This window comes from Chinchilla lanigera, unplaced genomic scaffold (genome assembly GCF_000276665.1).
Source record: "Chinchilla lanigera isolate Chin_1 unplaced genomic scaffold, ChiLan1.0 scaffold00012, whole genome shotgun sequence".
Lineage (NCBI taxonomy): Eukaryota > Metazoa > Chordata > Mammalia > Rodentia > Chinchillidae > Chinchilla > Chinchilla lanigera.
Window position 1 is genome coordinate 20,025,994 of NW_004955413.1, and position 11,307 is coordinate 20,037,300.

General features: G+C 42.1%; 1 protein-coding gene across 2 annotated transcripts in view; it reads right to left on the reverse strand.

The window, feature by feature from the left end:
• The window catches only part of Bcat1 (branched chain amino-acid transaminase 1, cytosolic), a gene marked incomplete at its 5' end in the record, with an annotated part of 112,262 nt that overhangs the window by 50,599 nt on the left and 50,356 nt on the right, over positions 1–11,307 (reverse strand). The window contains 2 exon segments of one of the 2 annotated variants that reach the window (XM_005379094.2): positions 3,039–3,239; positions 10,810–10,881. In XM_005379094.2, the coding sequence (XP_005379151.1) occupies positions 3,039–3,239; positions 10,810–10,881 (273 nt within the window). 2 annotated transcript variants of the gene reach the window in all.

Consider the following 11,307-nt stretch of genomic DNA (forward strand, 5'->3'; position numbering starts at 1 on the left):
AGGAGAACCTAGTGGTCTGTGGACCACACTTTGAGTACTGCTGACTTCGAGAAACCCACACATACACAAGTTTGCTGGCACTCATGCACAGAAAGAAATGGCACAAGTACCCATCCCTGGGACCACATATATTCACACAACGGAAAACTACCACTGCAGGATGCATGAATCTGCATGAACGTGCTATCTATACCTTGAGACCAGGTAACCAGGGCCTCTATCCTGAGGCCCACATTTTCAAGGGTCCTCACCCCCACTTTGCTCCGGCTGTGACCTCCTTGGGGCAAGCAGTAAAGAGCCTGAGGGACATGCCCACTGGACCCTGGGTTCCTTTCTAAACCACACTACGTAGCTTCCCAGGACTCCCTGCCCAAATGGCCTTGATCCCAGTTTTTGGACTCGCATGGCCCTAGGTTGATGCTTCGGGCAGCAGATAGCTCCAAGCCTCTGTCCAAGGATGACCCAGGGTCCTGTGCGCACAGGTGGCGTGGGTACTCATCCGCACACACACAGTGGTATACGTGGTATGGGTCAGAGCCAGGACGGAAGAGACAACAGGGCTGTACCAGGAAGTTTCGGTCCCCCCAGAATATCAGGTTTGGTTCTGCCTGGATAGATCTTATAGAACACCGAGCTCAAATAAGGGTGTGTATACATGTACACAAAAAATAGTTATGTGCACAAAATTCAAAAAGAAGCAAAACTGTAGTATTAGAGATCCATACACTTCAGAGAGAAAAGCGAAGTCATCCCAAAAGTTACTGCTCATGGTCACCCCAAGAAAGACTCAGGGTCTGTGATCAGGGTGGGACTCATGGCGGCTTCTGTCATGTGAAAGTGTTCTGTGTCTGTACCTAGACGGTAACTGTACGAGGATTCATTTATCAGCGTTCATTACATAATACACACATGTCTTATCCATATTTTAGAATTATGCTTTGTTTACTAAATATGAACTTCAACCTGAAAATGAAGTGCCTAATTTCAGCTTTTCATTTCCTTTTATGTATCCTACTCACATAGTTCACGTCTCTCCACCTTTTGAAACCTTCACACGTGTCTATTTAAAAAATATTTTCATATACTCACAGGAACCACTTACAGTTACCACGTTCAAAATAAAACGGCTTCTAAAACCAGTTGTTCTGATGAGGCGAGAAACACTGCTCTGATGTGCAAAGGGACAGAACTCGAATTCACTTTTGATTTTATACAACTACTACTGAACTTAAAAATCAGGTCAGCATCTGATAATGTGATGATGTCCTGTGTCAGTGAAAGGGTAAGAATCAGACTTACGGAAAAACTTAAAACATTAATGGGAAGATGCTTCAACCACAATAGTTGAGAAAAAATTCTCTGAAATAAAATACCTACCTAAATATTTTGTGAAGACTTAAAAAATGCTTAAGAAAGAAACACAGCGCGTGGAAGCAAGGTCCATAAACTCAAGACTTGTTAGAAATCAGAAACTCTGTCGAGCTAGGTGAGTCTAATGCAGGCTAAGTTTGGGAACCAGGGCCTTAAGCTGACCGTATCGTATTACCTATATCTTCTTTCAAATTTAAAAGCAATTTCATTTGCTCTTCATTACACCCTATGACATGGCAAGGGTTTGGCAAGAATAATGGAAGAATTTATTCAAGTTGATACAACTGAGCAAGTGCCAAGGTTGGAACTTAAGAATTCGAACTTTAATGTTTTCAGGAGGGGCCAGGGATATAGCTCAGTGGTGCAAGCGCCTGCCTGGCAAGCATGAGGTCATGTTTGATTCCCGGTACCAAAAAAAAAAAAAAAAAAAAATTGTGGATACATGTGTGGCAAATATTTCCAAAATTACTTGGATTTACACTTTTGAACAAGTATAAGCCTCCTGGCAAGTTTAGCGTTCACATTTAGGGTTGTATAACACAAGAGGGGCTCCACATTAGAATTCCTGTGCAACCCTTACTGCTCCCTAACTTGGAGCAAGAAACAACTTACTTCTGAGCCAGCTTCTACAATCAATGATAATTCCTGCACCAGGAGGAGCCTTGAGAACAGCTGAGCTCTTCTCATGTAGCAGGCATGGCTGTAGGTGTGCCATGAATTACCTCACTTTGTATACAAGGACACTACCAGGTAGAGGTAGATATCATCATACAGCGACTTTATAGATAAACAGCTTACTTAACGCACAAATGATTAAACTGCCCAAGTCACGGAGCTCCCAAGGGAACTGAGGCAGACTTGCAGTCCACAAGGTCTGACTCCTGACACTGGCTGGTTAACCACGTGTTTTTCTCATTTATGACAATTAAACATAAGATACGAAGAATAGGACACAATACAGGAATGCAATGAACAAATGTTATTTTTATCATTGTAGCTATTAATATTTCACTATTATTATCTCTAATCTCTTGGTAGGTAGACCATTGTGAGTTTTCAGCACTATTAATATTCTAGGAAAGATGTCCAATATATTAAAAAGGAAGTAAAATAAAAAGTAGGTCAAGGGAATGGGAGTAGATTGTATATCTGTTTAACTGTTATCCTCAGAAAAACCAAAGAAGAAATTCTCTGAATAATTTTATGCTTACAATTATGATAACTCCTGCCTGAAGGAGTACATTTAATTATATGTCCCTTAATGTGTAACTACACATTACTGCTGCTCATAAAAACACACACTTAAAGATTAAAACTTCATCATGCTAGTATATTCAATGACCCTTTCTCAATCATCAGAAGGTCTGAAATAAGGGTAACTTAATAATAATAATAATGTATCAACAGTCTGGGCTAATTCTCCTACCAAATGTCCTTGCTAGTTGTTCCCAATGATTTTCTTACTGACATCACAGAAACTTCGCGGATTATCTGAAAAATTAGTTGTTAAAACTTATCCTCAGTCGAATTATCTACAGGAAAAATTTTACAGTTATTTAAGAGTTCCTCTAGTAACGTGCTCTATCCTGAAGGTATTGGAGCAGGGGACCTTGGGCACCTACGGTGAAGAATAAGCATGTGATAATCCTTAAGCCCCATGTACTTACTTCTACGGCATAGTGCAAAACTGATGAGGCAGGATGCAGTGACAGATTCTGAAAAGGCTTGATGTGAGGTTTGTCCCATCCCAACTCAGAGGACCACTCGACTGTCAACATGTGATCCGTGAACACAGTTCCAAAAACCAGATTATTCGGGTCTGGTTTAGCCTTCAAAGTGGTGGCTGCTGTGATTATTAAATCTTTAGCCTGGGAAAGAAAAATCAGTATAGTTAAAGAAAAGTAACTGAACATCCACTGGTTAGATGATGCGGGGGAGGCTATCACCAGACTTTTACATAGTGGCAACTAACACAGGAATTGAACACTACGTGTGCTAAATTGACCACACCTACATTCAGAACTCACTGATGGTTCAAAACCTCTGTGATACACACTGCCTATCAGACCACGAGAATCAAGTGCCATGGTATTCTGAAACAGAGACAAAATAGCAGATGAGGGTAAACGACAGAGAACACATCCTCTTTAGTCCCATTATAGGACTCAAGCTAAAGATTTGGGAAAGAGAGGGATATCTTCCCGATAGAAACAGGAATGCTCACAATGACTTGTCCAACTCAAATGAGCGCCATTAAGCAATGAACCTCTGTACTTGGTACCAGCTATGCTCCGACTGACCCAGAGAATTCCTGGCATAAACCTTCAAAATCCTCTGGACGCACTGTAGCAGAAATTAGCAAAGTGAGGCAAATGTTTTTCTCTTGGAAAAAACAGACAAGGAGAAGAAACACTGAGATATCAATTCTCTATTCTGTGTTGAGGAAACAGTGAACAAAAGATCTCTTATTCAAAGACACATAAATAAGAGTAGTAGGAAACAACTTCACACAGCGTTTCACCAACTCTTCACAAGGCCACTTGGCCCATTACAAAGGACCAAAGATGCAGGCACACCGCACAACTGCCACACGCTGAGTAATTTTATAAATAAGTTAGTTTGCCACACGCTGCCACTAACTTTGCAACAGTTACACAGTGCTGGTGAAAAACAAGTGAAAGGCTTTCTGATCAGCTGAAAAACCAGGGACAGAACAGGTCCAACCTGTTCACAAGTTGCATTGTTTTACACAGCCTGGCCTACCCTTCCGCTTTCTATCTAGTAGCTGGGACGCTGGTGCACAGGACACTAATCCTGATCAGTCTGGGACTCACACCCAGCACCTGGGGCAAGGCCAGTAAGCTCTCACCAGCAGCTACACCCCAGGCCTTCAGCTTCTCTAACTACAAACACACGCATTGCCTTCCAAATTGCAAACGCAACTTTTGGGCGTAGGGATATAGGGCAGGGATAAAACATGTGCCTAAGTCCCTGGGTTCAACCCCCAGCGCACCCTCACACGCCCAAAACCCTCCCTAAAATAAAAAATAGAAGAACTTCATTGGCTTTTTACATTTTTACATGATTCATTTTTAATGATTTTCAATCACCCCTGATCAATTCACTGACTTAGTTATTTTTGAACATCTGATAAGTTATAAATGATAATCTATTTCATTTTTAGAATATTAGGCCTAAAAAACATATTGTAAGACAACCAGAAAGTTCACTTCACAATGAAGTCCAGGGCATTAAGGAAAATGCAATACTGCAGCACTTACCTCATCGTCACAGCCTAGTAAAATGCCAAATTTACAGAGAAAAGTGACTTTCTTCTACCACTATTCAATCCAAGGAAATAAGTTAGTTTAAAATTCATTACTGCTGAGGATACAGCTCAGTGGCACAGCGCCTGCCTAGCAAGTGCAAGGTCTTGAGTTTGATTCCTGGTACCAAAAAACTCATTACTAAGTGGGATAAATTTATTGAAAGAGATGAACTCCAGCTAACTCATCTCTGGGTCCCATCTCCCTCTTTTTATCTTCTAGACTAGGTGGAGGGGCAGGCAGATTTTACTTGTAGGTCAAATGTAGCCTGTTTTGTAAAGAAAAGTTTTAACGGAATGCGGTCATACAATTGTTTTACCTCTGGAGGTGGCAGAATCCTCATTGTGATAACAATCTAATCGTCCTCAAAGTCTACAATATTTATTTTTAATCAAGTTTATTGGTACATTTTGGATATACAGTGACCATATTCATCATAGGGGATCTGTACCTGTACATGATATATTTTGATTCCTCTTTTCTTCCCAATCCCCTTCCCTCCCTTCAATCCCTCTTCCCTTCCTTATTTAAAAAGCTTTGTTTCCATTTTATCCTTTATCGCTTTTTTTGCTTTTCCTTTCCTTCCTTTTTCCCTCCCTCCACCCTAGTTCCTCTTTCCTTCTGAACAATTTTTTTCCCATGTCACAATATTGTACATTTTGGTCTTTTTTACTCTTTCAAAGTTTCTCACACCAGAAAGACAATGTGATGTTTACACGAGTCCAATTTATTTCACTTAAGAGTATGATCTCAAGTTGCATCTACTTACCTATAAATGTCTCAAGTTCATCCTTCTTTATAGCTGAGTAGTACTCCATTGTATAAACAAAAACACATCTTTTTTATCCATTCCTGGGTTTCCAAGATTTAGTTATTACAAATTGTGCTGCTATAAATATGGGTGTGCATGTGAATAGCTGGGTTGAATGGGATCTCCAGTCCTAGTTTTCTGAGGAATCTCCACACTGATGACTACAGTGGTTGCACCACTCTGCACTCCCAGCAACCGTTTGTTAGCGGTTGGTTTCTTGATAGCCACTCTTTCTGGGCTGAGATGGAGTCCTAGAGTTGTTTTAGTTTCCATCTCTCTAATAGCCAGTGATGTTGAACTTTTTTTCATTATATTTACCAAACGCTAAGAAAAATCTGGTATTGTAGTAATACTACAAAGTAAACTGTGCAAAATTTCTTCTCTAAGGTAACAGGTTAGGTTTCTTGGAAGAAGGGAAGGTAACGAGACACACACACACACACACACACACACACACACACACTGAAAGGGTGGGTGTGAAAATGGACAGTTTTTTATACTTGCCGAGTTCTGGATATATCTTTTTTATTAGTGCCTGTTTCCGGCACATAATGAACACACTCGTGGGGATTTGTACATGTGCATAACACACCTCAAGTCCTTCTTTTAAAATCCCTTTCGCCTCCCCTCCCTCCGATCCTTTTCTATTTACAAAAGCTCCACTTACAGTTTTCTTCACTTCTTTTTCTTTTCCCTTAGATCCTTTTCCCTTCCTTCCCTCCCCGCATCTCTTGTTCCCCTTCCCCTCTGAACAAGCTTTTTCCTACTGCCTAGCAGCGACCCTCTGTTGTGCTCCTTTATTTACACTTTGGGTTTCTCACACAAGAGAAACAATCTGATATTTAAATGTGATTTACACATTTTACAAAGGATTATGGTCTCAAGGTGCATCCACCTGAAATACTGCAAAGGCAGCAGAACTTGCTTCCCCCTAGTAGAATCAATAATGTTCATGGCTCTTCCAAAATGACATAAAAGCCGACTCTTTCACCTATTTCTATCATCAATCAATTATCCCCCAATCATGAAGCTGGCAGAACATGATCTTTAGATTTTTATGGATTTCTAAGCCCTCTGATTACTCTTCCTGCCATGGACGGAGCAGGCAATAGGAAATACACAACTTTTCTTGAAGGCTAGTATAGTATATGTTAAGTGTATTTTAAAACAAAACTATGGCTTTGCTTCAGATCAAACAAAGGTAGGGTATTTTTCCCTGAGCCTTCCTCTTGCTTCCTCAGCTGCTTTATTATTATTTTGCCTTGTTATTCATTCTCAGTAAACAGTGACAGTGCCAGCACTGCGGCTCAGGTGGTACACTGAGCAAACACAAGCTAGACTGACACTGCCCAAGGCTAGGCCCTTCCCTTCTAGGCAAACTCTTTGTGGCCAGGGACAGACAAATGCTAGCTCCTGACAGCAAAAAGCATTCATTCATTCAATCTAATATTTTATGATATACTCCTATGCCTATACTGGTATCCACCCGGAAAAACATCAGTCCTGGTGGTCTTAGTGAGGGTAAATAAACCGATTACTAGATGTCAAGAGATGACTAATGCTACAACCAAAATTAAAGCAATTTAAGAGAATCGAGTAAGAGGGACTGCTTATCGGAGAAAGGTTAGTGAAGGCTTCCCTAATGGGATAGATATATCTAGGGGCATAGTATTTCAGGCAGATGAGGCGGACACAAAGGCCCTGAGGTAGCAACTCACTTGGCATGTTCAAGAAACAGCAAAGAGCTGTGTGTGACAGGAATGCAGGGAATGCGGATAAGCGGGGTCCCGGGAGATAGTGTCAGGCAACCCTGCAGGCACTGGAGCCAGGCTAGGCTCAGATAAGGAGTCGCTCCACTGCCTGGTGACCAATGTGCAGTAACCTTCCAGGTCCCCGAGGGCTCCCGCTCTGTCCAGCTACGAGTGTATCCCCTACCTTCTTCCCCCAGGAACGTCCACGCTAAGCTGCAGGCAGCTACAGTCAGCCCGCGCACACACACGAGTTCCAGGCAAACTGAAGAAGGCACTGAAGGTAACCCTCATTTTAATTTCTTGTTTTTAAAGTATGAAGAAGCAAGGAAGGGAAAGAGACAGTTCAGGGAAGGGTACATCTGAGTACTGGTGAGCTTTTTCCTGGAGTCGCTACACTTCTCCCTCCTGAGCAGTAATTTTCCAACCCCCAGCTCCTAGGAGATGAGGTCATCCAGGAAAATGGTGCAGGGTGATGTGCAGCCCTGCCTGCACCATCAGAATCACTTCTGTAACATAAAAACCCAGGCGAAGCGCGGCCCTGCCCCGCCCCTCTGAGGTTCCCGTTCGGACTGGAAATGGGATGCAGACTGAAGTTTTTGGAAACTTCCACAGTGAGGTCCAATGGGCTGCTAACATTGACATGACTGTGGTCCAATAAATACACTTTTGTTTCCTGAATCCTCTTTTTAAAAATACCACTAGGGCTGGAAGCAGAGCTCAGGGATAGAACAGTTGTCTAGCAAAAGCAGGGCCCCCTTGGTTCAATCCCCAGCCCTGCAAAAAATTAAAATAAAAAAATAACTCTAAAATCACTAGTCGTCACCCACTGGTCCCAGGAGATGAAGTTAGTTAATAGCAAAGAAGGAATATAGAATAAAATAGGTCTATGCTCCTCTTATTACTCTTCTAATTATAACTAATACTAGCTAAAATTCTAAAATTTCCAGACATTTATTTCAGTAAATAACTTCACCTATTTGTAGAAATGTGATTGCTTAATGACATCAATAGTAATACTATAACGCTCTGACTCATACGTTAATAACTGCCCTGTATCCAGTTTTTCAAAGTAATGGAAAATTGGGTGCCTCTTAAAATTTGACGAATTCTATTTTCTTTTATTTGAGAAAATTTCTTCAGTTCTGGGAACTAAAAATAATTTTTAACCTGAGTTCAAAGAGACATTTGACCTAAGTATGCTAAAATAACTAGATGACACAGTTGAACAAGTGGAAAGGCCACAATTGTAACTTCAGGAGTGTGACTGGTTTTCAGTCGATTGAAATGCAGTTCTGAAATCACAGTACAGTATGTGTAAAGTCATGGTCCATATTCTGATGACTTCAAAGTCAGGATGCTTCTCACCACAAGCTTGTGGAAGAACGGCTTGTGAAATGACAAAAGATAGTCACAAAAAGAGGACACTGTAAAAGCAATTTCCTAATTCAGCGTTCGTGATTAGGTAACTGTTTAAGCCGGCATGGGAAATAGCTGGGAAGTATAAAACCTGATGGAAAGTATCTGAGGACCCTGTGAGTCAGAATCCAGTCAACCTCTTTTGTTCCTCATTCTGCAGCAAAATATGTACACGTCTCTATATGGGCCACGACACTTCACTTGTCCGAGACCAAGTATGCACTATAAATGGAGTGAACCTCTATTTTACAACAGATTCTTGGGCATTTTTCTTATTAGGTACTATGGTCGTTGTCTGTTATCTAATATGGAGGTCTGAAGAAGAAAACTACAGATTTGGAATGCTCCCTTCCATGGAGATAGATAATGCAGGAGGAAGTTGGCAGCTGATCTCTTTCAAAGGGACCCCAGAGTCCAGGAAGATTCCCTGGGATCTGGGATAAGACATCTCATTACTGAGCCCCACGAGAAATGGCACTGTTAACATGACCTCACCAAAACAGGAAAGGGCAAAAGCAATATGAAACTACCCTTGATCACTGACAGGCAATATAAAACATTACAAATCGGTGGGGCTGGGGATTTAGCTCAGCGGCACAGCGCCTGCCTGGTAAGCGCAAGGTCGTGAGTTCGATTCCCGGTACCGGAAAAAAAAAAAATTACAAATCGGGTAGATTAACAGGGAGGTGAAAAAATTGACTGAAGCAAAATTTAGGGCTGGGGATGTAGCTCAGTGAAAGGGCACCATCCTAACATGTGTGAGATCACAAGACCCTGCATTCAATCCCCAGCACCCTCACTCCCCAAAAAGGGCAAAGACGATCCTATAGAATCCATCATTTTTCTCCCCTGAATTATCAGTATTATTTTCCATTTGCCTCCCATGCAAAGATGTCTGTGCTGTGAAAATGTTCCTTATAGATGATGTTTGAATATGGAAATACCTAAGTGTCAACAGACATTCCTCTTTAAAACCTAACATAGAAATCTAAATTAATAGATTACTTATATTATGAACTAATTCTTTGCAAAGAATTTTTCTTGGTATAAAAGTATAAAGCCCTTTCAGGAGAACAATACATTTACCTGTTTCTTTTGAGGAATTTATTTACTTGAATCTGTACAAAATGAACCTGAGAGATTATGGAGGAAGAGGTCCTTCAGCTCACATTCTTTTAAAGACAGGTAGGTACCTCAATACGCAGGTCCTCAAATGTATCAGAGTTTAGTCATTATAGATTAGCAGGGTAAATCAGCTAGAGTAGGGTTATGGAGGGTTTTCTGTTTAAAGCACTAGAAATAATATGGACAAACAAGATTCACAAAACATACCTCCATATGGAAATGTATATATCCTATCACATTTTGGTTTTCACAAAAAAATCCTTACAAGCAGAGACAGTGTCCAGAATTTATCTCTGGGTTCCCAAAACCTAGCACAATGCCTGGCAGACCGGAAGGGTTGACTACGTGTGAGGTCCCCCCCTCTGAACTCTTCCAGGGAGTGAGCTCACTAAGGACACGCTGTACTGTGATGACAATTGACAGTGACCTAAGCAGGCAGGGGACAGCAGAGTCGGAGAGAGGAGAAGCAAAAACCTCTCGCCTCGGTGCTGGATAATGACTGATACAGAAAAGATAAGACCCCTTCCAGTTGGATTTTTATAATTTTCACAGTACTTTTCCAAGGTCCTTACTCCATTTCCTCCTCACTATTCTCCTATGAAGTCTAAGGTTATTTCGTATTTAAACCACACAATTCAGACAGGAAAGGAGGCAAGGGAGGTCTTTTACTATACAGCGAACTTTTTCCACAGAGGATGAAGGGTTATGCTTATTACACAATCAGAAAAACATCCAGGTTAAAAACCACGAACTGACTCATTTTTTTCCTTAAAAAATTTCTGATTCACAAAAATAACCAATGAACCCCCAGATCATTTTCGATGTGATAAATGACTCTATCGTTTCCCAAATCATTTTCCCCCTCGGGGGATGGGATTGCAAATGCACAGCACACCTAACTACGGTTATAACCCACACGCTGAAAATTCCCCCGGTAAATCTCAAGAAATGCATTATTTACTCCCGCCGAGGGCCGTTTCGGGCATTTGATCTCGGGCAAACAACTTACCTCGAAGGTCTTCGCCACCTTCGGGGATCCCCCTTCTCCTGTGCATTCCGAGGAGCATCCCTTACTGCGGTCCTTAAAAAAAGAATTAAATTTTCATTAGGGAAAAAAAAATTAAATAAATAAAAATAAAATCCCAACGGGTTCACAAGGGCCGGGGGTGACGAAGGAACTCACCATCACTCGGGGTGCCGCTCCGGGGGACCAGAGCCAACAGAAAGAGCGCGGCCAGGCGACCCAGCGCCGCAGGGAAGGGCTGCCCCGCGCCGCCGCCCCGCCTCGGCTCGCGGCCGTCCCCGTCCTCCAGCCGGGAAGAAGACTTAGCTAAATTCCCGGTCAGCCCCGGCGCGGAACAACGCGGCGATTGTCTCCCCCGCCGTCCGCGTAAACCGTCTAGACTGGGGTTTTAAGCCATTTATAGCGAAATCCGGGCGCGCTCGGCCGCGTGGTGCTGTCAATCACGGCGCACAATGGGCGGCGGCGAATGGGCCCCGGGCGCGC